This window comes from Sciurus carolinensis, chromosome 19, assembly GCF_902686445.1.
Source record: "Sciurus carolinensis chromosome 19, mSciCar1.2, whole genome shotgun sequence".
Taxonomy (NCBI): Eukaryota; Metazoa; Chordata; class Mammalia; order Rodentia; family Sciuridae; genus Sciurus; species Sciurus carolinensis.
Genome location: NC_062231.1, coordinates 1,508,515 through 1,536,434, shown reverse-complemented (window position 1 = coordinate 1,536,434; position 27,920 = coordinate 1,508,515). Strand labels below are relative to the sequence as shown.

At 53.6% G+C, this 27,920-nt stretch overlaps 1 protein-coding gene across 1 annotated transcript; it reads right to left on the bottom strand.

Annotated features, from left to right (window-relative positions):
- Positions 1-649: 649 nt before the first annotated feature.
- Copg1 (COPI coat complex subunit gamma 1) lies at positions 650-24,825 on the bottom strand. The gene is made up of 24 exons (XM_047534793.1): positions 24,673-24,825; positions 22,425-22,477; positions 21,941-22,021; positions 21,724-21,795; positions 21,480-21,559; positions 20,684-20,759; positions 20,455-20,547; positions 20,081-20,167; positions 18,612-18,769; positions 18,393-18,526; positions 17,604-17,671; positions 16,932-17,120; positions 16,373-16,468; positions 12,654-12,897; positions 11,245-11,320; positions 9,671-9,774; positions 9,126-9,251; positions 8,792-8,860; positions 6,699-6,841; positions 6,284-6,455; positions 5,211-5,308; positions 3,192-3,330; positions 2,566-2,664; positions 650-1,120 (listed from the first exon to the last, which is right to left on the bottom strand). The coding sequence occupies exons 1-24, from the start codon at positions 24,707-24,709 to the stop codon at positions 990-992; spliced, it is 2,625 nt and encodes an 874-aa protein (XP_047390749.1). The 5' UTR covers positions 24,710-24,825; the 3' UTR covers positions 650-989.
- Between the last annotated feature and the right edge of the window lie 3,095 nt (positions 24,826-27,920).

The following is a 27,920-nucleotide window of genomic DNA, read 5'->3' as shown; positions in this document are numbered from 1 at the left end:
TCCCAGCACCTCAGAGCTGATGCTCCGTGTTCTGGTGTGGGTGTCCCCAGAAGCCCCCGTGGAGACACTGCAGGAAGGTTCAGAGGGGACACGATCGGGTCCTGAGAGCCTCAACCCGGTCAGTGCCTGGCTCCCTGGGGGATCCGCTGGGGGCACCTGGAGGCAGGTGGTGTGGTGAGGAGGTGGCACTGGGGCCTGGCTGTGGGGACACATGTGCATCTGGGAGTGGAGTCTCTCTGCCTCCTGGTCCCCAGGGGAGCTGCTTCCCTGCACCACACTCTTCCTCCATGATGTTCAGCCTCCCCTCAGGCCCGAGGAACGGAGCCGGCCGTCTGTGGACTGAGCCCTCTGCCACCGTGAGCCCCAAATAAGGTTTTCCTCCTCTGAAACTGTTCTTATCAGGTCTTTTAGTAACAGGAGCAAAAAAGCTGATGAAAACGCTAAGTCACATCCAGTTCACAACCCAACCCTCTGGCGCTCCCAGGTGCCATCTATAAAATGAAGGGCTGGGACCCCAGGAGCTGACCTCCCCTCGCAAACCTGCACTGCTCCTGCCCGGCTGGGCAGCATGGGTAGAAGATACCACAGCCACCGGCCTTCCACCAGGGAGGCCCCTGAGCACCAGTCTGCAGAAGAAGCAGTCGTTCAATAAATACATGCTGATTTATTATAGTAGGAAGGTGACTGCTTTGGGACGTCAGGGTGTGAACATTTTACTCAACTGGGATGTCCCTTCCCTCTCAGGCTGGGCAGCCAGACCTAGGACACGCTAAAAGCTAAAATAATCCTCTATTTAAAAAAAAAAAAAAAAAAAGTTACCCCCTAGCAGTTCTGGGGGGGGTGGAATTTGTAAAGAAACCCATGATGATTCCTGATCGTTTTTCAACACGAAGGCTTGGGAGAGCGTCTCCACCCGTTCCATGGGGAAAGCAGGATTTCTGCGTCGTGTTGGGGGAAGAGGAATGACAAGGGCCTCTGCAGCTGGCCCCTTAGCCCACGGACGCCAAGATGATGTCCACTGGCAGCTCCTCGGAACTCCTGGCTGTCACCTGCATGGTCACTGTGTCCAAAAGCAGCAGTCGGGAGCGCACCAGGACGTCGTGACCGCCCCGGAACACACCTGGGAGGGGAGAGAAGCAGCGGGGCGGGTGAGGAAGGCAGAAGGGACGGCAGGGCCGAGCGGAGGGTCAGATCAAGGTGGCTCTGCAGAGAAGAGGGAAGCAGAGCTGGGCCCCTGAACCCAGAGCCACACGGGAGGAGGACTGTGTCCAGCGTCTTCCAAGCTCCGGTGACTTCAGGGACATGCACCTGATGCCACAGAGGGTCTCAGACGCGGGGCTAAATCTGACAGCACAGATGAAGGGGACAGCCCCACCAGGAGGAAACCACAGAGCAGGTGTCTGCAAGACCCAGGGGACGGAGTTACGTCAGTGTGGCCAGAAATGAGGCGTTTGGGGCTGTCAGCTGTGAGCAGGCCGTGAAGCACAGCACCCTCCCTACCCTGTTTATAAACACTCAGCTAAAAAAAAATCCCATTTCCTTTTCTTAATTGTTTTGGGTATGGTAACCGCACGGCCCTTTTTGCACTGAACACAGGATCATGCCAGGCTCCGAGGTGCACACCTGTCATCCCAGCGGCTGGGGAGGCTGAGGCAGGAGGATCAAAAATTGGAGGCCAGCCTCAGCAACTTAGTGAGAGACCCTGTCTCAAAGAAACAAACAAAAAAAGGGCTAGGGATGTGGCTCAGTGATTAAGTACCCCTAGGTTCAACCCCCAGCACATCTGGGGAAAAAAAAAAAAAAAAAAGAGAAAAAGCAAGCAAGCTCTATGTATCAACAGGGACTACCTCCCAGATGCATTATAAAGCCAAAAGCAAATTACACAATAGACATACTATTCTTGCAGAAATGTATGGATTAAGACGGCAAAACAAAAACCAGCAGTTTTGAACTGCAGTTACTTAGGAGGCCGAGGCAGGTGGATTCCAAGTTTGAGGTCATCCTGGACAGCTTAGGAAGACCCTGTCTCGAAAACAAAATTAAAACAAAAAACAAAAAACAAAAACAGGATGTAGCTCTGTGGTAGAGTGCTTGCTTGGCATGTGCCAGGCCCTGGGGTGGTCTTCCAGCACCTCCAAAAAAAAAAGTGCTAGCTTTCATAAAATGGCTGAATTGCTGGTAGAGAAGACAAGGAGTGGGGTATCTTTCTTGTTTTTTGTTTTGGTACCAGGGATTGAGCCCAGGGGTGCTTAACCACAGATCCACACCCCCAGCCTTTTATATTTTATTTAGAGGCAGGATGTCACTGAGGGCCTTGCTAAATTACTGAGGTTGGCCTCCAACTTGCAATCCTCCTGCCTCAGCCTCCCAAACCACTGAGATTACAAGCATGCGCACCGTGCTTCGTAGGAGTCAGATTATCTTGTTACCGATTTTTATACTTCATGAATTTTAAACGCACTAGATTTTTGACTCCCCATGTTCCCAGGGGAGTCTGCAGCCCAGGATCCAGCGGCATTCCTACCCATAAGCTGCCCAGGCCCTCCCACCGGAGAGGCTGCTCACCTGCTAGGAGCAGCGTGTGCGTGTTCTTGTTGTCCGGCACTCTGTCGGACCTCTCGCAAGGGTGCATTCCTAAGAACTTCACGATATTGCCCACAGCCTCTGTAGGGAGGAAGCGCGGCAGCACAGCGTCACGTCTGTGTGTGTGTGTGGTCCTGGAGTCAAGCCCATTACCCGCTAAGCATGCCTCTACCTTCTCCAAGTGGCCAAATCCCCCACCCCACACCATGTCTCTTATCTCTTATGTTTTTATTTTTTTGGTGCCAGAAATTAAACCCAGGAGTGCTCAACCCCTGAGCCACATCCCCAGTCCTTTTTATTTTTTATTTAGAGACAGTGAGACTATGAGCAACCTAGTGAGACCCTAAGTGGCTGAGGCTGGCCTCCAACTTGCGATCCTCCTGCCTCAGCCTCCAGAGTCGCTGGGATGACAGGCGTGCGCCACCGCGCCTAGCTCTTGTCTCTCATTTTTGGCACTACCACTCCCCGGTGCTCTGAATGCCTTTTGGTGAAGCTGCATTAAAGGTACGGGCTCTGGACATGGCCCTGGGTCTTTGGAAGCCGTGGGGAGACACCTCCAGAACGCCGAAGGGTCCGACCGGCAGGCAGGCAGGCATCCCGGGACTCACCTTCCAGCGTCTTGATGGTGGACAAGGTGAACGTCTCCTCCTTCTCAAACTCGTCCCCCACCTCATCCCAGGCGGCTTCGAAGTTCAGTTTCATGACCTTTTGGATGTGGTCGGCCACGGTGACTTCCAGGTCCTCCAGCTGCAGGGGGGGGGGGGGGGGGGCAGAGGTCAGACGCCGTCTCCCTGCCCCTCCCCCTGGGCTGCCGCTCTGATCATCCGCTCCTGCCCTGCACCTGCCCAGCCGGAGCGGCGGGACACTGAGGAGGTGGCTGGGTGCCCAGCGCCAGGAGAATGTCCGGCCGGTCCTGGAGTATGTGCTGGGAGTCGCGTCCTCTGTGACCTGCCTGGAGTGGTCCCCTGAGGAGTGGGTATCCAGGGACAGCCTCCCTGCTCAGTCACTCGCAGGGGTAAGGTGCACGAGAGAAGCCACCAGTTCTTTAGCTCTCCTTTAATTACTTTTTTTGGTGGGGGGGCACCCAGGGGTGCTCTGCCATTGAGCTGCATCCCTAGACCTTTTTATTACTTTTTAAATTTTATTTAATTAAAAAAAATTTTTTTGGTGGCACACGTCTGTCATCCCCAGCAGCATGGGAGGCTGAGTCAGGAGGATTGAAAACTGGAGGCCAGCCTCAGCAAGAGTGAGGCCCTAAGGAACTCAGTGAGACCCTGTCTTTAAATAAAATACAAAATAGGGCTGGAGATGTGGCTCAGGGGTCAAGTGCCCCTGGGCTCAATCCCCAGTACAAGAAAAAAAAAAAAATCTTTAATTTTTAGTTGTGGATGGACACAATACCTTTATTCGTATATTCCTATGTGGTGTGGAGGATGGAACCCAGTACCTCACATGTGCTAGGCAAGCGCTCTACCACTGAGCCTCATCCCCAGGCCTAGTCCTTTTTATTTTGATAGGTTCTAAGTTGCTGAGGGTCTTGCTAAGTTGCCAAAGCTGGCCTGGAACTTGGAATTCTCCTGTCTCAGCCTCCCACGTCTCTGGGATTACAGGCGTGTGTCACTGTGCCCAGCTGATTTTTTTTTTTTTTTGGTCCCAGGGATTGAACTCAGGGGCTCATAACCACTGAGCCACATCCCCAGCCCTTTTTCTATTTTATTTAGAGACAGGGTCTCGGTGAGTTGCTTAGGGCCTCGCTAAGTGGCTGAGGCTGGCCTCCAACTTGCAATCCTCCTGCCTTAGCCTCCTAAGCCACTGTGCCCAGCATGATGAAATATTTTAAAGTCATTAAAAATTGTTAGGGGTGGGGGTTTAGCTCAGTGAGAGAGAGCACGTGTTTTAGCAAGCACAAGACCCTGGGTTCCACCCTCAGCACAGAAGAGAGAAAAGAAAGGTGTTTTTGAAGTATATCTAATGATACAGGAAAATATACGAGGGTTTTAAGTGAAAAACCAAAGCCTCTGTAACATACAAGATGATCTCAGTTATAAATTTCCCTCAACAAAAGGACTCCTAAGGTTTATGGTAAAGTTTGTATTTTGTTTTTGTATTTCCCAAGTTTTCTTTCTATTCCATTTTTTTGAGGGTGCGCTGCACATGCTAGACAAGCAACCAATCTCTCTGGCCCAAGTGTCCTCTTTTCTTTCTTTTTTATTTTTAGTTTTTGCTTGTACTGGGGATAGAACCCAGAGGTGCTCTACCACTGAGCCACATCCCAGATCCATTGTTTAAATTCTGAGACAGGGTCTCACTAAATTGCGGAGGCTGGTCTTAAACCTGCGATCGATCCTCCTGCCTCAGCCTCCAGAGCTGCTGGGTGACAGGTGTGCACCGCTGTCCTGGCTCACATTTTCTTTTTACATGTGAACATGAATTTTTCAAGTTAAAAAAAAATAAATAAATTCTTTCGGTTGCTTTTTTCCAGCACTGAGGACTGAACCCGGACACGCGGATATGCTAGGTCAGCACTCCGCCAGGGAGTTACTAGCGGCCCTCAGAAAAAACAAAACAGCCGAAAAGCCAACGACGGCCGCAGATCGTTCTTCTGAAGGCCCCGGCCGCCTGCTTACCACGTACTCGTCCTCGTAGCCTTCCTCGTCCGTCTCCCCGGTGGTGGGGTCGCAGTCCTTGACGGTGAACTTCATCATGCAGCTGAATGTGCAGGCCACTGAGGGAAAGAACGGCCGTGGCCAGGTGACCGGCCCGCCCTGTGGCAGCAGCGACACCCCCACCCCAGCAGGCTGGCGGAGGTGCCGCCGCACAGGACAGCAGCGTCAGGCCACGTCCAAGCAAGGGGCAGACACGGTGCCCAGAGGCCCTGTCCATGTCGCGTCACAGGGTGGAAGAGGAGTGGACGTGGGCTGTGTGAGTGTGTCTGTCCCCGAGGGGCAAGGTGACATGCGGAGGGGTGACTGGCGTGAGGACCAGACAGGCTGGGTCCACGGAGCCCGGCCTCCATGCTCAGCCACGAGTGAGGAAGCTGCTCGTTCCTGCAGGTCTGCTCCAGCAGGGAACGAGGCGACGGAGGGAAAGGACCTGGACTGAGTCCTGGTGACACAGTGCTGACCAGTACAGACAGAGTGACCAGCACAGCACGGGTGTCTTTCCATAAGTATGAATGATATAAACACAGCATGATACCTAGAACACGTAGATATCACACACACTAAATATATACAAATATATAAATATTATGACTGACGTATCGAACTAACATAGAAATTAATATATTTATATAAGTAAGATGTTTATATAAATATGAATTATAATTAAGATAGCTGGGCGCGGTGGTGCACGCCTGTAATCCCATTGGTTTGGGAGGCTGAGGCAGGAGGATCGAAGGTTGGAGGCCAGCCTCAGCCACTGAAAGAGGCCCTCAGCAACTCTGCAAGACCCTTTCTCTACATAAAATACAAAAGAAAGGCTGGGGATGGGGCTCGAGGGCTGAGTGCCTCTGAGTTCAATCCCTGGTACCAAAAGAAACAGAAAAAAATTCAATATCTATATGACGTATGTGTGTATATAGACATACACGGGAACATATTTGAGTTTATGTGAATAATGACAATATGAGCATCACAGTGGTCATTATCAAGACCATTCTCAAGGAGCCACCCACCCGCAGCCCCTAGAGAGGGCTCACCAGCTGTGGGGTCTTCTCTGGGCAGGGCCACCAGCGTGTAGCAGGTCCCGGGCTGGTTGTAGGGCAGGGTCCGGGCGGGCACATAGCAGAGCACCTCGTAGGCCTCCGTGGGTTCCATCTGCACGGTGACGTTCTCCAACGTCTGGTCGTTGAGGGTGTTTGTACAGTCAAACTGGACGGGAGAGGGGGAGGAGCTCAGCGGCAGCCCTAGGGCCGCGTCGAGCCGCCTGGGAGCCCCTGCCTCAGCCCACACTCAGGAGCAGCCAGCGCCGGGTCAGGAAGCGCCAGAGACGCAGCCGCTGGCCACAGAGCCTGTCGTCAAGTCGGGCAGCCGACCACCCGAGAGGCAGCGCCAGGACCCTAGGGGAGCTGGGAGCGTCCGGGCATGGCCAGCAGGCGCTGGGCTGCCCCTCACCTGGAACACCATGTGCTCGGTGAAGGTGTGCTTGGTGCAGCGGATGACGTACTCCGTCTCGGACTCGGTCAGGGCCACCGGCTCAGGCGAGGACTTGAAGAGCGGCCCCAGCCCGTGGAACTCGGGCACCGCTGCCAACTGCTCTGAAACCCACAGGCCGCATACACTCAGCTTCCCGTCCCCAGCAGCGAGGGGTGATTCCCAGTAAACCCCCAGATCCGACGTGAGGTCTTCAGCCCTCTGGAAAGGGCGCCCGTGTATGGGACTGTCCCAACCACTTCCTGAGTGGATCTGCACGATTCTCATTTCTCTGACTTGATCAGGTTGTACCTCCTCCTAGGAATACTCTCCTCCCCTGTCCTACATGGGACCTCAGAACAAGCAAATCAGCTGTGCAGATGCAGTGGCCCACGCCTGTCATCCCAGCAGCTCGGGAGGCTGAGGCAGGAGGATCACCAGTTGGAGGCCAGCCTCAGCCACTTAGCAAGGCCCTGAGCAACTCAGCGAGACCCTGTCTCTAAATAAAATACAAAATCGGGCTGGGGAGGTGGCTCAGTGGTTAAAGGCCCCTGGGTCAATCTGTGGCGTTCCCCTCACCCCCAAAAAAGAGAGAATGTGAACAGAAGACAGGCTCCAGAAGGGGATTTCATTTAAAATCAACAATGGGAGCTCACTGTGAGCAAGAAATGCAGTGTGCTAAGTGCTGTGATAGACACAGAAAATAAAGATGGAACATTTGAAGACCTACGTAACACCCAGGAAACAGAACCGCCAGGGTGGAAATAAGCTCAGGAGATCAGGAAGAACATCATGAAGGAAGAATGGTGTAGGCCGGTCCTTGAAGTAAGACTCAGTGGGGAAAATGGTTTGCTAATTAATCATGCAGTCTCTGCTTTTAAAAAAATGCAAGACAAGCTGTGTTCCGTGGCAGGTGCAACGACCTGTGAGGCCGAGGCAGGAGGATCTCCAGTGTGAAGTCAGCCTCAGAAACAGAAAAACCCTAACTCAAAAAGAAAACAAACAAAATTGCAGCAGCAGCAAGACGAGGCTGGGGAGGCGGCTCAGTGGTACAGCAACTGCCCAGCATGCAGGAGGCCCTGGATTGCATTCCCAGTACTGTGAAAAACAAATGCATTGAACTGGGCACGGGGGCGCACGCCTGTAATCCCAGTGGTTCAGGAGGCTGAGGCAGGAGGATTGCAAGTTGGAGGCCAGTCTCAGCAATTTAGTGAGGCCAAAAGCAACTCAGTGAGACCCTGTCTCTAAATAAAATACAAAATCGGGCTGGGGAGGTGGCTCAGGGGTTAAGCACCCTGGGTTCAATCCCCGGGAACCAAAAATAAATAAATTAAAATGTGAGATTAGAGGAACGGATGGATGCCTGAGTAAAACCTCACAAGACAATGTAAACTGAACATAAGCGGAATAACAAAAAAAGTACCCGTACCTCTGAACCTCAGCTGTGCTCCATGAGACATCCTGACCTGGCCTGTGGTCCGGGGACCTAAACCCTCAGGACTGGGCAAGCAGCAGCTGGGGGCCAGTTGGAACTAGATCTTAATTAATTCCAGCGCTTCCATTTTTCTATCTGGGCTACCTTGTTGGGCTAATGACTTTTTTTAAGAGGCACTGGGGATTAAACTCGGGAGCGCCTGACCACTGAGCCACACCCCCAGTCGTATTTTGCATTTTATTTAGAGACAGGGTCTCGCTGAGTGGCTTAGGGCCTTGCTCAGTTGCTGAGGCTGGCCTCTACCTTGCGATCCTCCTGCCTCAGCCTCCTGAGCTGCTGGGATGGCAGGTGTGCACCACTGTGCCCAGCGGGCCAATGACTTTGTCTCCCTGAACTTCCTACGATACCGAAGGGCCCTCGTACCTGAGAGCGGGCAGAAGCTCTCCCTGCGGCCCAGCACCGGGAGAGGCCCGATCAACTTTTTACTTATCTTGACATGCTGGGGATGGAACCAGGGACTCGCACATGAGAAGCAAATGCTCTACCACTGAGCTACGTCCCCAGCCCCTGCACTAAGGTCCTCTCAGGTCCTGAGCCCCCTGAGGACATGACCCAGTCCCACGCGCTCCCTGCTACTCACCCTGGAAGATCTCCTGCCGGGTGGCGGCCACTTTCTCGGGCTGTCTGACGGTTGAGATGGGCGTGGTCTCTGCAGGGACAAACGCGTGCGCTGACCGGCAGCCCCAGGGGCGGGCGGCGGGGTGCTGCCCTAGGACTCTCCCTGAGCTATGGATCCCAGCAGCCTCGAGATGTGCAGCACACGAAGAGCAAGAGCGAGCACCTCCAAGTACGCGCGTCTCCTCCCCCGGGCGCTGGGGGCTCGGAGCCAGGAGAGCTGGGCTCCCACCCAGCCCGCTGAGACCCTCCAGTGGAGGCCGAGACCCGAGGGCCTCTGGGAAGGGCACGGGCCTCACCCGTTCTCTGCTCGGCCATGGGCGTGGTGGCCAGGGGCACAGACTTGAGGTCAAAAGGTTTCTCCGACGGTTCTAGAGTATACTGCTGTAGAGCCCGCTCCAGGCCAGGGATGGACACGGTCAGACCTAGAGGCCGGTGGGAGAGAGGTCACTTGGCCCGGACAACACAACAGAATGTACACCTGGAACCACCACAGAGGACTGAGGCCCTGGGACCCCAACTTACAAATCCTAGGGGGTTCATCCCCAGCCCTTTTTGAATTTTATTTAGAGACTAGAGTCTCAGTGCATTGCTTAGGGCCTCACTACGTTGCTGAGGCCGGCCTCCACCTTGCGATCCTCCTGCCTCAGCCTCTGCAGCCTCTGGGATGACAGGCGTGCGCCACTGCGCCCTGCAGAACTTTTTTTATTAACGGTGAGTATTTCCAATCGATGAGGCTGTTCCCACCCACACGGGAGGGACCCGCATGACCTGGGTCTTCTGAGGTTGCCAGGAAAGTCTGGCGGGAGTCCTGTCTTGGCCTTCCCCGCCCTGGGAGGCCCACCGTTGAGGATGTAGCCTGCGTTGAGGGCCTTCTGCTTCTGCTCCAGGACGTTCAGGTAGAAGGTGGCGCGATCCCTGACCTCGTTGTCGTCGTCCATCACACACCTGCAGCCGGGACACGAGGAGCTGCCGACTGCAGCCCAGCAGGGCTGCCAGGAAGGACCCTGCAAAGCTTCGTCCACGGGAGGCAGGAGGAAGGGGCCTCCTGAAGCTCAGAGAGCTCAGTCCCAGAGACGGTACCCGGCCACCCTCGAACACAGCCCGAGGGGCGGGGATGGCGCCCAGTGGTGGCTCACTTGCCCAGTGCGGCAAGGCCCTGGGTCAGCACCGCCAAGAAAAGGCCAAAACCAACAAGCAGAAAGACCCCCCAAGATGCAGAGGGGCCCCTGGGACTCTGATAATGAGCTAGGAGGCAGCATATCCCTACGCCCTGGGCCCTCTCCCTAAAGCCCGCCTGCGAGGGTGGCAAGCTTCTGTATCAAGAGCTCATGTCAAAAAGCGTGATGCACACCTGTCATCCCAGCAGCTAGGGAGGCTGAGAAAGGAGGATCATGAGTTCAAAGCCAGCCTCAGCAAAAGCGAGGCCCTAAGCAACTCTGTGAGACCCTGTCTCTAAATAAAATATAAAAAGGGCTGGGGACGTGGCTCAGTGGTGAAGTGCCCCTGCGTTCAATCCCTGGGACCAAAAAGAAAAAAAAGTACATTGCATGTGTTGGCACTAGAGAGGCTGAATGAATGAGAACTGGCTAAGAACGTATAGGTATAGGTTTTGTGGAGGAGGTGATCATTTTTGGGGGGTACTGGGGACTGAACTCAGGGTCACTCGACCACTGAGCCACATCCCCAACCCTATTTATATTTTATTTAGAGACAGGCTCTCACTGAGTTGCTTAGGACCTTGGTAAATTGCCGAGGCCGGCTTTGACCTTGCGATCCTCCTGCCTCAGCCTCCCGAGCCGCTGGGATTACAGGCGTGGGCCACCCCACCAGCTGGTGATCCTGGGGATTGAACCCAGGGGCACTCTACCACTCAGCTACACAGTCCACCATATTTTTTATTTTGAGACAGGGTCTCACTAAAGTTGCCAAGACTGGTCTTGAACTTGCGATCCTCCCACTCAGACTGCACAGTAGCTGGGGTTACAGGCACACACCACCACACTAAACTCAAAAATGTTTTCGATTTAGATTGCAGCCTTAGTTCCACAACTCTGTGACTACATTAAAAACCAATTGATTGATCAATCGATTGATTCATTCATTCATTCACTCACAGTGCTAGGGTAGAATCTGGGGTCTCACACATGCTAACAAGGGCTCTACGTGGAGCTACAGCCCCACCTTGAATCACATCTTAAATGTGAATCCTGTGGTACATGAATCATCTCAATAAAGCTATTTTTTTAATGGAATAATTTATATTACCAAAGGTCATATCTGGTGGGGGGATTTGTGTATGGTTTTTTAACGCCTCTTAAACTCAATAGGCGTATGAACCTTTCTTCCCCTTTTCCGTCATGCGGAGACCTGGGCCTGGGGAGAGCGTCACCCAATAGGCCCTGGGCTCAGACTCACCTCTTGAGCAACACCAAGATACTGGGTAGCATCTCCTCATTCTGGGCTCCAAATTTGGCCAGAGCACTCACGGCACCTGTTTAGGAAGCACAAGTGGTCACCATGCACCCTGCCCACCTGCCGCTGGGCAGACCGGTGCTCAGAGCGGCTGCGCACAGGAGAGCCAGGAGTCCCGCGCCCCCGCCCACACAGTGCGCGGCTCTGGGTGGGTCCTGGCGCCACCGGGCCTAACTACCCCTTCTACTCAGTGGAGAGGAAGCACCCGGGACCCGTGTCTAGAGCTAGTTTCCTTTTTTTCAATTTCTTCTTAGATGTTGCGAGACCTTTATTCTTATTCATTTCTTTCCATGCGGGGCTGGGAACCATCCCAGCGCCTCACACTGCTAGGCAAGCGCTCCACCACCGAGCCGGGGCCCAGCCCCCTCTTTTTTTTTTTTGGTCCCAGGGATGGAACCCAGGGGTACTCAGCCACTGCGCCACAGCCCAGCCCTTTCTGTTCTTTATTTAGAGACAGGGTCTTGGCTGAGGTGCAGAGACTGGGCTCGGCCTCGTGGTCTTCCTGCCTTAGCCTCCTGAGTCCCTGGGATTCCGGGCCTGCGCCACTGCGCCTGTACCGGGAGCTCTTTTGGAGCTAACTACGGCCAGATCACAGGGCGGCCTTCTCAGATTCCAGGGGGCCTCAGTTTACAGCTGAGCCTTAGCGGAATACAAATGTGAGGAGAAACTATTACCCAACGAGTGTCACGGTCTGGAAGAAGAAAATCTACCTAGTGGGGTTTAAAAGAACAGAACAAATTAAAACAAAGAACTGGATGTTCTTTGGGGTGGGGGTGTGGCTTTGTGGTTGGGGGTGCGGCTTTGTTTGGGGGTGTGGCTCCGTGGATGGGAGTGGCTTATCAGTTCGGTAGGGCTCGCTGGTTGGGGGTGTGGCTTAGTGATTGGGGGTGTGGCTTAGTGATTGGGGGTGTGGCTTAGTGGGTGGGAGTAGCTGAGCAGTTGAGGGTGGCTCAGCGGTTGGGTGTGGCTTGGCCACTGGGGGTGTGGCTTAGTGATTAGGGGTGTGGCTTGGCCATTGGGGGTGTGGCTTAGTGGTAGAGGGCTGGCCCAGAAGGCTAAGGGCCTGGGTTCCATCCCCAGAACTACCAAAAACAAAATAAAATGAAAAACCAGACGGTCGCTTGGTGAACTGCATATTTACATAAAATTTACGGTATATGAATTTATCTGCTATTACAAGAACAAATAAAAAACCCTAAAGAGCAACGTATTTTGAAACTTTAAATTACAGAGCTCGTAGCATCATTAACGTTAGATGAGAGCTAAGGTCTTTCTTAACAGTTCCTGGGACAAGAACCCCGGCAGGCGTGTCCCGCCTGCCAGGCTCACTCGTCAGCTGTGGCAGGACCTACCTGCTCGCACCTCCTCGTGCTCCAGGACCACCCGGTTGTAGATGAAGCGGATGTACTTGGAGGGGTTGTTGGTCTTGGGCCCCTCCTGGCCCAGGAGGTGCAGGATGCGGGTGGCCAGCACGGTGAACTCGCAGTCCTCGATGAACTCACACAGGTGCGACAGCCCGGTCTCCTTGCTCTCCGCGTTCTCCTCGATGATGCTGATGATGCAGTCCACGATGGCGCGCTTGTACTCGAAGCCGCCCTGGGTGGGGGGCGGGGGGGCTGAGCAAGGGGCCCTGCTGCCTCCAGAGACCAGGGACGCAGATCCAAACGCGGGACCTGGAGGCAGGCTCCTGGCTCTCTGGGGCTGTCTCTCTTTTTTGGGTAAAACAAAAGGCTCAGCCGGCTACTCACTGGAGAAGAGAGTTTAATGAAATCTTTTTATTTTTATTTTTTGGTACCAAGGATTGAACTCAGGGGCACTTAACCCCTGAGCCACATCCGCGGCCCTTTTTATGTTTTATCAGAGACAGGGTCTCGCTGAGTTGCTCAGGGCCTCGCTTTTGCTGAGGCTGGCCTCCAATTTGCGATCCTCCTGCCTCAGCCTCCCCAGTCACTGGGACTACAGGCGTGGGTCACCACACCTGGCAACATCTTACTTTTCATTTTTAGTTTTTAGTATTGAGGATTGAACCCAGGAGTGCTTTACCACTGAGCTACACACCGGCCCTTTTTATTTTTTTGAGATAGGGGCTTGCTAAGTTGCAAAGGCTGGCCTCCACCTTGCGATCCTCCTACCTCAGCCTCCGAGTCCCTGGAATTACAAGCATGCACCCTGCACTGGTGTTTTAGGCCATGGGTAAGTCCCTTTGCTTTAGTAAGCTTCACACCATGAGTATGTTTGCCTCAGAGATTATTCTGAAGGATAAACAAGATGTAATTGATCTGCAAAATAATTAGCTCAGTAAGGCTCATATGTAGAGGTAACCTGTGACACTATTTTCAAGGTCAGTGCTGTAGTCAGGGAGCCTGGGGGCCCCTGGGAGGTCAGAGTCACTGTGCCAAGGCGTGGCAGGCACCTGCTTTGCCTGGAGGATGGTGGACCCATCTGCAAGAGCACAGAACCGTTTCTAAAGACAAGGTCTCAGGTCTGAGTGCTGAGGCCTAATAAGGGAAGGTCTTACCTTCCCTGCTACGTGGAAACCTGCATTTCCCTGGGAGGTTGAAAGGTCAAGGAGAAAGGCTCAGACTTTGGAGCCAGGGTGACCTGGGCCCAGACACTTACTGGCAGGCCACTCCCCCTTGAGCCTCAGATTCCCCATTCTTCTTTATTTTTATTTTTCCCAACTGGAGATGGAACCCAGGATCTCGCCCATGCCAGGTAAGAATTTGACCACTAAGCTGTTTCCCCAGTCTTTTTTATATTATTATTTTGGCTTAGTTTGTATTTTGGGGGGAGGGATTTACCAGGGATTGAACCCAGGGGCACTCGACCACTGAGCCACCTCCCCAGTCCTTTTTGTATTTTATTTAGAGACTGGGTCTCGCTGAGTTGCTTAGGCTTTGACTGAGGCTGGCCTCCACCTTGCCATCCTCCTGCCTCAGCCTCCCAAGTTGCTGGGATGACAGGTGTGCGCCACTGTGCCTGGCTTAGCTTAGTTTTTTGAGAAAGGGGACTTGAGTTTGCTCAGACTGTTCTTGATTTTGTAATCCTCCTGCCTCAGTAGCTGGGATTACAGGTGCATGACAGCACACTTGACCAGATTCCCCAGCTTATTATTTATGTATTTATATAGTACTGGGGACTGAACCGAAGTGTGAGCTACCACTGACCTACACTCCCAGTCCCTTTTATTTAAAACTTGAGACAGGGTCTCACTACTTTGCCAAGGCTGTCCTCAAACTCACAATCTCCTGCCTCATCCTCATGAGATGCTGGGATTACAGGTGTGAGCCACCACGTCTGGCTCAGATTCTCCATTCTTTTTTTTTTGGGCGGGGGGCGGTGGTACCAGGGATTGAACTCAGGGGCGCTTCACCACTGAGCCACATCCCCAGTCCTTTCTTAAATTTTATTTTGAAGGTCTGGGGATACAGCTCAGTTAGTAGAGTGCCTGCCTCGCAAGCACAAGGCCCTGGGTTCAATCCCCAGCACCGCAAAAAAAAAAAAAGATCTCCTTAAATTCTATTTTGAGGCAGGGCCTTGCTGAACTGCTGAGGCTGACCTCAACCTTGCAATCCTCCTGCCTCAGCCTCCCTAGCTGCTAGGATTACAGGTGTGCACCATCTGGGTCAGCTTAAATTCCCCATTCTTTTTATTTTAAATTATTTGTGTAGTTGTAGGTGGAGCATGGCTTTATCTTATTTGTTCACTTCCACCTGGTGCTGAAGATCAAACCCAGTGTCTCACACGTGCTAGGCAAGCACTCCGCCACTAAGCTACAGCCCCAGCCCCAGCCCCAGCCCCAGCCCCAGCCCCAGATTCCCCATTCTTAAAGGAAAAAATAAGACTTACTGACAATGTCCATAAGGAAAATCACGAGACTGAGTACACTAGGCAGTGTCTCATAAGTGCCAAGCTCAACACTCACTAGGCTGACATTCTTGGGCAACTTCAAGACACCCTTTACTGCTTGCTCCTTGGTACCCTGGGGCTGGGGTGAAGGGCACCACATATCAAGAGATCAAATCCACTGCATGAGCGTTTGCTCCTGTAAAATTCACTGGTGTTGCTGAGACAGCCAACAGTGAAATCACTACTTCACGTCAGGAGCAAAACCAGATCTGCTATCACATTATTAGCATCCATTTCAAAAGAAACCACCTGTAGATATATACCCAAAGGACTCAAAATCAGCATTCGACAGTGACACAGCCACATTGATGTTTTTATAGCAGCTCAATTCACAATAGCTAAGCTAAGGAACCAGCTTAAGTGCCCTTCAGCAGATGAACGGATCAAGAAAATGTGGTCCATATACACAACGGAATATTACTCAGCCTTAAAGAAGAATGAAATGATAGCATTTGCCAGTAAATGGATGAAGCTGGAAATGATCATGCTAAGGGAAATAAGCCAATCCCAAAGAACCAAAGGCCGAATGTTCTCTCTGATGTGTGGATGCTGACTCACAATAAGGGGTTGGGAAAAGAAGTCCATTGGATGAGACAAAGGGGACTGAGGGAAAGAGAGGGGGATGGGCATGGGAAAGACAGTGGAATGAAGGGGACAGAACTTTCCTGTTCACATATGGACACATGACCAGGGAAACTCCACGTCATGTCCCACCACAAGTATGGGGAGTCACACTCCATGTGTGTGTGACAGGTCAGAGTGCACCCTGCTGTCATGGACAGCTAAGAAGGACAAAGAATTAAAAAAAAAAAAAAAAGAAAGAAAGAAAGGAAGGAAAAGAAACCCCCTGAAGAACTCCTAGAATATTCCTGCACTAGTCTTGGCCAGGCAAGAACACAACGGTTTCCTGTCTTCTGCATGAACATGGCCCTAGGGCATCTGCTGCGGCTGAGGCCAGGCAGTGAGTCACGCACTTCCTACTGTGATCACCAGCAATTGGTGCAAGTTGACGTAATTCACCCACCCGAGCTGACAGGGCCGCAGGCGCCGGGAAAGCCAGCCAGCCAGCCAGCAGGCTGCTCTGAGCACACCCACCTGGAGGGCAGCCGCAGGCCCAGCCTGCTGCCGGCACCGCTCCTCCCTGCCAGGAGCCCGTCCTTACCTCTTCCCGCAGCATGGTGAATAGGAAGTTCATGAGCACGGCGTGCTTGCGAGGATACTTCTGACACAGAGCGCTGATGGCCTGGACAACCACCACCTGAGCCGGACAGACAGACATGAGCCACGAGCCTGAGCAATTCAGCTTGCTAAGTACCAACTGGGTTTTTTGTGGTACCAGGGACTGAACCCAGGGTGCTTACCCACTGAGCCACCTCCCCAGCCCTTTTCTATTTTATTGAGAGACAGGGTCTCAATGAGTTGCTAAATTGCTGAGGCTGGCCTCCAACTTGAGATCCTCCTGCCTCAGCCTCCCGACTTGCTAGGATGAAAGGCATGTGCCACCGCACCCAGCCAAAGCCACTGTTCTTTGGATTCAGAGGGACAAGTGGATAAAGGACCAGAGGTAGGACATGCGTATCGCTCAGGGCCAAGTCCCCTGAAGGACGAGGTGACCGCTTTGGCTGAGCCTCGAGGCTGACCAGCAACTTGGGTCCACCTTGGCACGAGGTCTGTGGACCCAGACAGCAGGCACAGGCCTCGTTCCCCTGGGACCCAGGTACCTTGAACTCGTCCGAGATCTCTGACATGAAGGACGAGATCTGCTTCATGAGGCGGTCGATGCTGCTCTCACTGCCCGTCTTGAGGAGGGTGGTGATGGCCAGCGTCGCGATGCTGCGATTCGAGTCTGTGACCAGGTTCTCCAGGTCCAGGTTGCAGGCTGTCACCGCTGACGGGTGCTTCATGGCCACCTGTTTGGGGAGCCAAGAGACAGAGAGGACAGGACCCCATTCTGTCACTTTGTTTAAACAATCTGGCGCAGTCCGAGATCCTTCAGACGAGTTCATCCTCTGAAGAAAGTAACTGTAACCCCAGTACCACACACACACAAAAAGTCACATGACCAGGTCTATATTTTTATCAGTCAGGTCAGGGACTAGAAAACAACACCAGCTGGCTGGGCACGGTGGCGTACACCTGTCATCCCAGCAGCTCAGGAAGCTGAGGCAGGAGGATCACAAGATAGAGGCCAGCCTCAGCAATTTAGCGAGGCCCTGTCTCTAAATAAAACACAAAAAGGGCTGGGGATGCGGCTCAGTGGTCCAATGCCCCTGGGATCAATCCCTGGGACCCAAAACAAAACAAAACAAAACAAAACAAAACACAAGCAACCACCACCAGCTGGCTCAGCCCACCAGGAGTCAGGACACCTCTTCCCACCGTGGGCCTCTTACCTTATTGAGGGTGCGGACGGCCGCATAGCGAAGAGCAGCCTTGGGTGAGCTGCAGAACAGCTGGAGCACTGTGGGAAGACACAGGGCACATGCCAGGCTGCCCTCGCTGCTGGGCAGAGCGCCCCAGCCCTGGGCCCCTGAGCCGGGAGCAGCCCCCTTGCAGGTCAGTGAGAACCCCTGGTGCTAGTGAGTGTCACTGACTGAGCACCTGCTGTGTGCCAGGCCCTGCTCAGAGCGGCTGACAGGCCCTGGATGGCTGATTCCTGACGACACTGGGGAACAGCTGCTGTGAGGGGTTTTATAAATCCTGAGGGCCTTCAACAGGCCGTTCTCCATGCCAAGCCAGCCTGCTGAGCTTTAGAAGAGACCCAAACCTCATCTTAGCCTCTTTAGCGGAAAGATGGAATTAAAAATAGGCTTCCCAGCTGGGCACGGGGGTGCACACCTGTCATCCCAGGGGCTGGGGAGGCTGAGGCAGGAGGATCGAAAGTTGGAGGCCAGCCTCAGCCACTTAGCGAGGCCCTGAGCAACTCACTGAGACTCTGTCTCTAAGTAAAATATAAAAAGGGCTGGGGAGGTGGCTCAGTGGGTAAGCAGCCCTGGGGTCAATCCCTGGTACCAAAAAAAAAGAGCCTTCCCCCAAAAGTCATCCCAGGCACTTAATGGGTCCTGGTGGCGTCACAGCAGAGCGAGGCCTGTTTCAGGACACCTTCTTCCCCAGCCCCTGGCTCAGGGCCTGGCTCTTGGGGGCACTCGTGTGCAGTGGGGCAAAGGGACGCCGGAGGTGACCTGACACGGCTGGGGCCAGCTCCTTGGCGCTGCAGCCTGGCAGGTTGACGATGGCTGAGGCGGCCTCGTACACCACCATCTCGTGCTTATTCCGCAAGCAGCTCTCGATGAAGTCGAACAGCGGGCTGTCGCGGCTGCGAGGACACGGGACAAGAGCAGGTTGGGGACGCCGGCCCAGGAGGACGGACGGGCCCCGCCCCCCGAGGCGGCGAGCGTCACCTGCCGTCCTCCTCCTCCAGCTGCTTGCTGGCCACGCGGATCATCATGCAGTAGGCGAAGGGCGACTTGAGGCCGTGCCGGGTGAACTTGCTGAGCATCTTGTTGACGGCCAGGCGGTCGTTCTTGCGCACGTGGTACAGGAGCCCCAGCGCGTGGTACTAGGGGACAGAGACAGCAGCTCAGGTGTGTGACACGGGGAGGAGGCACCGGTCTGCAGGAAAGCAGCAGGTTAAGAGAACCAGGCCAACTCAGCGCTCCGGGGGCCTGCTGCCCCTCGTGTGTGGAAGGCAGAGAGAAAAAGGGAACAAGATTTTAGAAAAAGAAGCTGTTCGTGGTGGGGAGCTCATGAAACAGAAGGGAGGCCAGCTGAGGAGAGGCGAGGGACCAGGTGAGGGCCGCGTGTACTGCAGCAGCCCACGCTCCACAAGGGGCTCAACTGCGGGTCAAGACACCTGACGAGCCGGGCACAGTGGCCCACGCCTATAATCCAGCGACTCTGGAGGCTGAGGCAGGAGGACTGCAGGGTCGAGGTCAGCCTCAGCCACTTAGGGAGACCCCATCTCAAATTTAAAACATAAAAAGGACTGGGGATGGAGCTCAGTGCTGAAGCACCCCTGGTTCAATCCCCAGCCAAAACAACACAACACAACACAGTTGACTGAGCTAGAGCCGATGTTGCAGGCCAGCAATCCCAGCAACTCGGGAGGCTAAGGCAGGAGGATCGCAAGTTGGAGGCCAGCAAGACCATGTTGCAAAATGAAAAAATAAAAAGGGCTGGGGTGCAGCTCAGTGGTAGAGCACCCTTAGGTTCAATCCCCGGTACTCAACAAATGAGTAAATAAAAATACATAAATTGGGTCTGGGGCTGAGGCTCAGTGGTAGAGCACTTGCCTAGCATGTGTGAGGCCCTGGGTTCCATCCTCAGCACCACACAGAAATAAACGAATAAAATAAAGGCATTCTGTCCATCTACAACACACAAAAAAAATCAGAAATAAACAAACAAGAGCCATGTGCAAGGCCCTGCGTTCAATCTCAGTACTGAAAAGGGAAAAAAGAAAAGAGAAGAAAAGCCACTTGTCTATTTGGGTAGAGGGACTGCTCAGCACTTTTTTTTGGTCCCAGGGATTGAACCCAGTGACCACCACTTAACCCACTGAGCTCATCCCCAGCCCTTTTCTATTTTATTTAGAGACAGGGTCTCACTGAGTTGCTCAGAGCCTCGCTAAGTTGCTGAGGCTGGCCTCCAACTTGCGATCCTCCTGCCTCAGCCTCCCAAGCCGCTGGGATCAGAGGTGTGTGTCACCATGCTTGACTGGTCAGCAGTCTTGAACCCAAGTCCCCAGGTGGTGCCCTGGATTCCTTCCCAGAGTCCCCCGATAAGTTTCCCCACCATGACGACCTAACAAACAAAAGGATGAACGGCACGGGCCCCAAGAGTGTCCCAGATCTCTGCCTGCCACGCTCACCTGGACCATGATGTTGTCGCTGGACGCCGCCTCCTGGGCCTCATTCACCCAGCGCTTGACCACGTCGAAGCTGCACTTGAGCAGGTGCTGCGGGCGGCAGGGCGCGTCAGGGGCAGGCGGGCAGGACCGGCCCTCGCTCGCCCCTCAGACGCAGCCGGGGCCTCTGGTAGCCTGGTTCCCGCCCCGCTGCCCGCCCTGGCAGATTCCACCGGCCCCAGCCCCAGCGGCCTGTCCCCCCAGGCCCTTCCCGGGCTCTTCCCAGCAGGGCTGGTTCTGATTCCCTGCTGTTCCTGACAGAAAGGGCGGGGAAAGGGGCGCAGCCGTCTTGGATCCCCACCCCCATACCCCGCGGGGGCCCAGCGGCAGCTACACACCAGGGAGGACACCAGGGCGGAGCTGGAGACGCTGGGCACCTTGTCCACGATGGCCTGCTTCATGTAGCGCTCGATGGCCTGCAGCATGGTGCTCTGCAGGCACAGGGGCCGGAGGGACCTCAGGAGAGAGGCGGCGGGCACAGGGGGCACGCGGGGCGGGGGAGAAGCGGTTCCCAGGGCCCCGCGCCCCACCCTGGCTCGGGGAGCGGTGTCCACAGGGGCGACTCACGTCAGTGATCTGGCAGAGCGCTCGCACCGCGGGGCCCCGGTAGTTGTCCTCCTTCCCCGTCATGTCTTTCGTCAGGCTGCAGAAGAGGGGGCACTGCTGAGATGCAGGGCGCCTGGGCCTGTCCCCTCCCGTCCAGTTCCCCGTGGCCACGCTCGCCTGGATCCCGAGTCCCAGAACGTGTGCGAGCCCTCTGAGGGCGTGTGCCCACTGAGCCACCTCCCAGCCCTTTTTCTATATTATTTAGAGACAGGGTCTCGCTGAGTTGCTCAGGGCCTCGCTAAGTGGCTGAGGCTGGCCTCCAACTTTCGATCCTCCTGCCTCAGCCTCCCGGGCGGCTGGGATGACAGGTGTGCGCCACCTGCCCAGCTGCCACAGCCGTCCTGTCTGCTGTCACGTTCCCAGAGCTACACGTGCTGACACACTTGACAAAACACTTCTCACGGGGATCAGTGAGTCTACTGATGAGCGCATGGACGTGCCCCAAACAACTGCGGCAAGAAAAGTATCGAGGAAACTGAGCCCCATTTGACAAGAACAGGGATTAATGCTCAGTGACACCTGCCCCCAGAGTTGCTCAGCCCCGTGCAGAGAGCAGCGCCCGTCCAGCAGGCCCAGCCCTCCCGTGGTCTGTCTGCCTCGTGTCCTCTGTTCCTACTCAGGAAAGTCTCTGGAAAGTTCCAGGCTGGGTCAGTTGACTGAGAAGCATCAAGGGAACGGCAGGGTAGCGAGGTCAAGGACAACAGGGGGGCAGGAGGGACACAGAGCAGACAGGGCAGCCCGACCGCCTGGGACTTGCCTGCTGGTGACGATGATGACATCCTCGGCAATGCAGGACATCTCCTTGATGGTCAGGTAGCACATCCGGCGCAGCGTGGGCTGCGAGAGACCAACGCGCCCTGTCAGCCCCAAGGGTGGGAGGCCGCAGGAGGAGCAGGAGCCCCCGACCGAATGCTGACCAGCGGCCCGGCCTCCCGGGCCTGCGCGCCACCCTCTCCTCTCCCGCTGCCACCTCTCCAGGAAGCCTGGGGCCGGGCACTCACGTCATTGGACTGGAACAGCTTGGTCATGGCGAAGAAGGCCTCGGTGGCCTCCGTGGTCCCCAGGTGCTCTCCCTGTGGTCAGCAAGGAAGCCGGAGCTCAGGGAGGGCCTGAGGCGCTTCCTCGGGACCAGCCCTCAGCCCCCCAGCCCCGCGGGGACTCTGTGGAAGGCGCCAATCCCGCCTCCCTTCCCCCAACCCGCGAGCCTCGCCCTGCTACCTGGTTGATGAGGTAAAGGATCTTGGTCAGGATGTGAGCACATTTCCGAGGGTTGATGGGAGTTTCGTTAAAGACACGGGCCTAGGAAGAAGCCACCAAGGTCATTACCTTCCAGCCCAGGTCACGTCCCTTCTGCTGACGACTCTCCAGTACATTTGTGGTTTGAGAAGTCCAGGGAATTGCCTAAGCCAAGCTTACCAAGGATCCAACTCAGAAGCCCCTAACCCCTGAGCCACACCCCCAGCCCTTTTTATATTTTATTTAGAGACAGGGTCTCACTAAGTTGCTTAGGGCCTCGCTAAGTTGATGAGGCTGGCCTCTAACTTTTGATCCTCCTGCCTCAGCCTCCCAAGTCACTGGGATAATAGGCGTGTGCCATCATGCCAGGTCCCCGACTGTTCTTTAAACCTGCACTCTGTGTTGGTATTCTGCCGGCATCGATGACATTCACGATGGAAGGCAGAGAGTTACACATGACACTTGCCTCCTGGAGTACTGCACTCTTCTCCAGGTGCTGGAAAGGGTTGGAGCCTCCACCTAGAGTCAAGGAGAAGAGAGAAAAATCAGTAACAGGTTATGATCCTGATTTCAAAAAAATTCCAGAAGCCAGGCTCAGTGGTGTACGCCTGGAACTCCAGCTACTCAGGAAGCCAAAGCAGAAGGCTTGCAAGTTTAAGTTCAGCCTGGCCGCCTTAGCCAGATACTGTCTCAAGATAAAATAATAATACAAAGGGCTGGGGCCAGGTGCGGTAGTACACGCCCGTCATCCCAGCGGCTCTGGAGGCTGAGGCAAGAGGTTCTCAAGTTGGGAGGCAGCCTCAGCAATTTAGCAAAGCCCTAAGTAACTCAGTGAGACCCTGTCTCTAAAAAAATCTTAAAAGGGCTGGGGATGTGGCTCAGTGAAGCACCCCTGGGTTCAATCCCGGGTTCCCAAAAAAAAAAAAAAAATAGGGTTGGGGATGTAACTCAGAGCACTTATCTAGCATGTTCAATTCTAAGTATCAAAATAACAAGGACACTTCTCCCAGACTCAGGGAAGGGAAAGACGTGCCTATTATCTACAAAGTCAAGTGTAAATGCCTCCGGGTGGCGATCAAGGCCCTACAGTCTGTCCACAGAGCCTACCGCTGTCCTGCAAGGCACTCCACTCTGCCCTAAGCCACTCCCCAAGTCACCCGGCAGCCACGGCACAGTCCTTGGTGCCTCTGAGGATTCCGTGTCTTGCATTCATTCGTGCAACCCCCTAATTAACTGAGTCCCTACGTGCCAGGGACCAGCAACTGCCTGTGCCTAGGTGTCCTTCACGGCAGATGTCATATTTACAAGTGATCACATATGTGACAACCTAGTTGACATCGGTCTCCTCCCCTGAAAGGTCATCCTAACATTCCCAGCTCAGGCACCCGGTGTCCACCTGTTCCAGTGCAGTATCAGGGTCAATGCCAGGTACAGTGCCTGGTATTTAGCAAAGGATGGCTGCTAGGACTGCAGACTGGGGCAGCCACTCTGGAAAGCAGGATGGAGATGCCTCAGAAAACCTGGGATGGACCCACCGTTTGACCCAGCTGTCCCACTCCTCAGTTTATACCCAAAGGACTTAAAATCAGCCTATGATAGTGACACAGCCACATCAATATTCATAGCTGCTCAATTCACAATAGCCAGATTGTGGAACCAACCTAGATGTCCTTCAATCGATGAATGGATAAAGAAACTGTGGTATATATACACAATGGAATATTACTCAGCCTTAAAGAAGGAAATGATGACATTTGCTGGTAAATGGATGGAGTTGAAGAATACCATGCTAAGTGAAATAAGCCAATCCCAAAACCAAAGGCTGAATGTTCTCTCTGATATGCGAATGCAAACATACAATAAGGTGCAGGGAAAATAGAAATCCACTGGATGAGACAGGGAAATGAGGCGAAGGGAGAGGGATGGGAATGGGAAAAACAGTGGAATGAAATGGACATTACTTTCCCTTTTTTTAATTTGGCAGGAGGTACAAGGGATGGAACTCAGGGGCACCTGGCCTTTCAGCCACATCCCCAGCCCTGTTTTTTATTTTATTTGGGAAGGAAGAAACTTTTCTACGTTCACCTATGAATACTCCACCAGTGAAACTCCACATCATGCCGAACCATAAGAATGGGACCCTCGTTAGATTGTTACACTCCATGCATATATAACATGTCAAAATACACTCTACTGACCGCGCAGCACCGCGCCCGCCTGTCATCCCAGCAGCTTGGGAGGCTGAGGCAGGAGGATCTCGAGGTGGAGGCCAGCCTCAGCAACTTAGCGAAGCCCTCAGCAACTCAGCGAGACCCTGTCTCTAAATAACGTATAAAAAGAGCTGGGACGTGGCTCAGGGGTTGAGTGTCCCTGGGTTCAGTCCCCGGTAAGGACAAATCGAAACATTAGAACATCGTGGACAAGGACCAGTGTGTGACCGGTGAGTGAACGAAGGCCAGCGTCCTCGAGCCACAGGACACCGGCGGCGCGGCCTTTGCCACCGCTGAAGGATCGGGCGGGAGGCCGCCCCGGGAGCGCGCGGGCCCCTCCGAGACAGGCGGGGACGCGGGGGCCGGGGAGGCGCAGGGCCGCCAGCGACGCCGGGGGCCTCCCGCGGGGGCGGCGCGTCCTGGGCCTCCGGCTCCAGGACGGGCAGGGGCCCCGGGCCCCCGGGGGCGGGTCCCGACCTCTGCGCGGGGCCCGGCCTCCCTCACCTGACTCCTCGTCCTTCTTGTCGAATTTCTTCAACATGGTCGAGGCCGGCGCGGCGCCACGCAGCAGCCGGACGTCGGACCCAGGCGGCTCGGAGCGGCGGTGCGGCGGCCGTTTCCCCGGGCACTTCCGGGCTGCGGCCGGCCACGTCGCCCTGCGCTCTGCGCAGGCGCACTGCGTGCCCCGCGCCTGCGCACACTCGCGCTGCCGCCGCCGCCGCCGTGGCCTGCGTTAACCCCGTCGGCGCCGGCGCGCAGCAGGCAGAGGACCCGCGGAGGGAAGCGCGGGGACGCAGGGTCTCCAGAGCCTTGGACCCGAGGCTGGCCTGCACCCGGTGCCTGCGCCTCACTCCCTGCTTATGTGTATCTCGGGATTAGTGGTGACCTCGTGGCCGAGCTTAGAGGCCTTTCGGGTGGACGGTCGTGGCGCACTGGCCCAGGGTGGACATCCAAGTTCTGTCACTTCTCAGGAAGGCGTTGCTGGCTCCTCCTCGCTTGCAGGCATTTGCATTTGTCCCTGATTTTCTTTCTTACCTTGAATCACCATCAAACATTGTTTTTACTCTACTTTTAAAAAATTATTATTTTTAGTTATTATTATTTTGTACTGGGAATTGAGCCCAGGGGCGCTTAACCATTGAGCCACATCCCCAACCCTTTTTATTTTTATTTTGAGTCAGGATGTCATTAAATTGCAGAAGCTGGCCTCGAATTTGCAATCCTCCTGCCTCAGCCTCCGGAGTCACCGGAATTGCAGGCATATGCCACCAAGTGTGTCTACATTTATTGTCTTTTATACACTGCATGTAGTACTTACTCAGTAAACTCTTGAATGAACAAATGCATGGAATTGCCTTTTTCATATCTGCCCACGCCATCACATCTGCAAATTGTTTTGAACATTTTATTTTTTATTTTTTTGGTTCTGGGGATTGAACCCAGGGGCGCTTAACCACTGAGCTCATCCCCAGCCCTTTTTATATTTTATTTAGACACAGGGTCTCGCAGAGTTGCTTAGGGCCTCGTGGAGTTGCTGAGGCTGGCCTCCAACTTTTGATCCTCCTGCCTCAGCCTCCTGAGCCTCTGGGATGACAGGTGTGGGATTACGATGTGTATGCTGTTTTGTACTTTATTAACCCATTTTTTCCGGTGTCCCAGATGTGGAAGACCTGTAAAAATAGCATATAATACATGATAACAATTATTGTAATTATATAACAATACTACATAGTATTGTAATTATATAACAGCATATATGATCATAATATAATTATATTATAGTCATAATAATTAGTGTTCTCTTATTACTGTTCTATCCTAAGACTATAATAGAATTACTATTCTATTAGTATTTTGTTATTCTAATAGCTAATATAATTCTGTTACATGGGCTGGGGTTGTGGTTCGGTGGTGGAACATTTACCTACATGTGTGAGGCACTGGGTTCGATTCTCAGCACCACATATAAATAAATAAAATAAAAGAGCCATTGACAACTAAAAATAAAAAATAAAGGTCCATCAACAACTTTAAAAAATTTTTAAATATATAATTCTGTTATAATAGTTCTAGTCACAATTGTATTATTATAAATGAGTTCTAGATTATGATTCCCAACGTGTGTTAATGCATCTGAGTAAATTGCATTGAGATGCTCGCAGAATTGACAGCTTGGGACTGAACGGGCTGAGTTTTGAGGGCTCGGTCTAGTGCAGAGGATCTGGTGGCTTGGGGACGCTGCGGGTGGTTATCCAGAGCCGACCCCTTGCGCCGCCTAGTGGTAGGGGCCAGAAGTGACGGGAGGGGAGAGTGACCCAGGACTCCAGGGTTGATCTTCCTGGGGGGCAGAGGGAAGTTCAGAACCTACTAACGTGCCCCACTGCACCGGGGACCGCAAAGCCGACATGATGGGCAGGCGCCGCGGAGCGCAGCACGGACTTTTCCCGGGAGCGGGGAACCGCGGCCGGGTGGGGAGGCTGGGAGCGCCGGCGAGCTCAGCGTGGAGCGGACCGGCAGGAGCTGCGGCAGAGGACCGCGCTTGGAGGAGGTGGAGATGACAGCAAAGCCGGAGCTGGGGTGATGGGGAGGCACCCGGCTTTGAGGAGGCAGAGGCTGAGTCGCATAGACCTTGTGCAAGGTGAAATTGGCAAGAGCCAGAAAGATGTCTAAAATCTAATTTTATTTATTTATTTTTTTTGTGCCAGGGATTGAACCCAGGGGCGCTTAACCACTGAGCCACATCCCCAGCCCCTTTTATATTTTACTTAGGTACAGGTTCTTGCTGAGTTGCTTAGGGCCTCGCTAAGCGGCTGAGGCTGGCCTCCAACTTGTGATCCTCCTACCTCAACCTCCGAGCCGCTAGGATTACAGGCGTGCACCCCACAACCCCTCCCCTGATCCGGGGGGAAATCATTAAGGAAGAAAAGAAACTAAGTTACCCGGTTTGCAGTTGGATAGTGGGACAAACCTTAAATATCTATCAATAAGGGAATAAATAGTTAAGGAACTGGTGGTATATAGAAATATTCTGCATTTTTTGAGAGGCTATTGGGGATTTAATCCTGGGGTGTTTTACCACTGAGTCACTCTCGACCCCTATTTATTTATTTATTTATTTATTTATTTATTTATATTTAGAGACAGGGTCTCACTAAATTGCTTCGGACCTCGCCAAATTGTGGAGGCTGGCCTCCAACTTTCTCAATCCTCCTGCCCCTTAGCCTCTGAGTCGCTGGGACTACAGGTGAGCGCCACAATGCCCACCAAAATTCTGAATCCTTTTAAGAGTCCTATTTCTGGTGACTTGGAAGGCAGTATACAAGTTTCTTATAATAAAAATGAAGCTGGGCGTGGTGTTACAGGCACGCCAGTTATCCTAGCGTTCGGGAGGCTGAGGCAGGAGGATTGCGAGTTCAAAGCTAGCCTCAGCAAAAGCAAGGCCCTAAGCAACTCAGTGAGACTCTGTCTCTAAATAAAATACAAAATAGAGGTGGCAATGTGGCTCAGTGGCCGAGTGCCCCTGAGTTCAATCTCCAATTTCAAAAATAAAATAAAATAAAATAAAATAAAATAAAATAAAACAAAACACCCTAAGCAACTTAGTGAGACCCTTATTTGTTTCAAAATAAAAAAACAAAAGGTCTGGGGATGTGACTTAGTGTTCACATGCCCCTGGGTTAAATCTCCAGTATGAAAAAGAAAGAAAGAAAAGAAAAGAGAAAGAAAAAAACCTGCTCATTTTTAAATTGGAT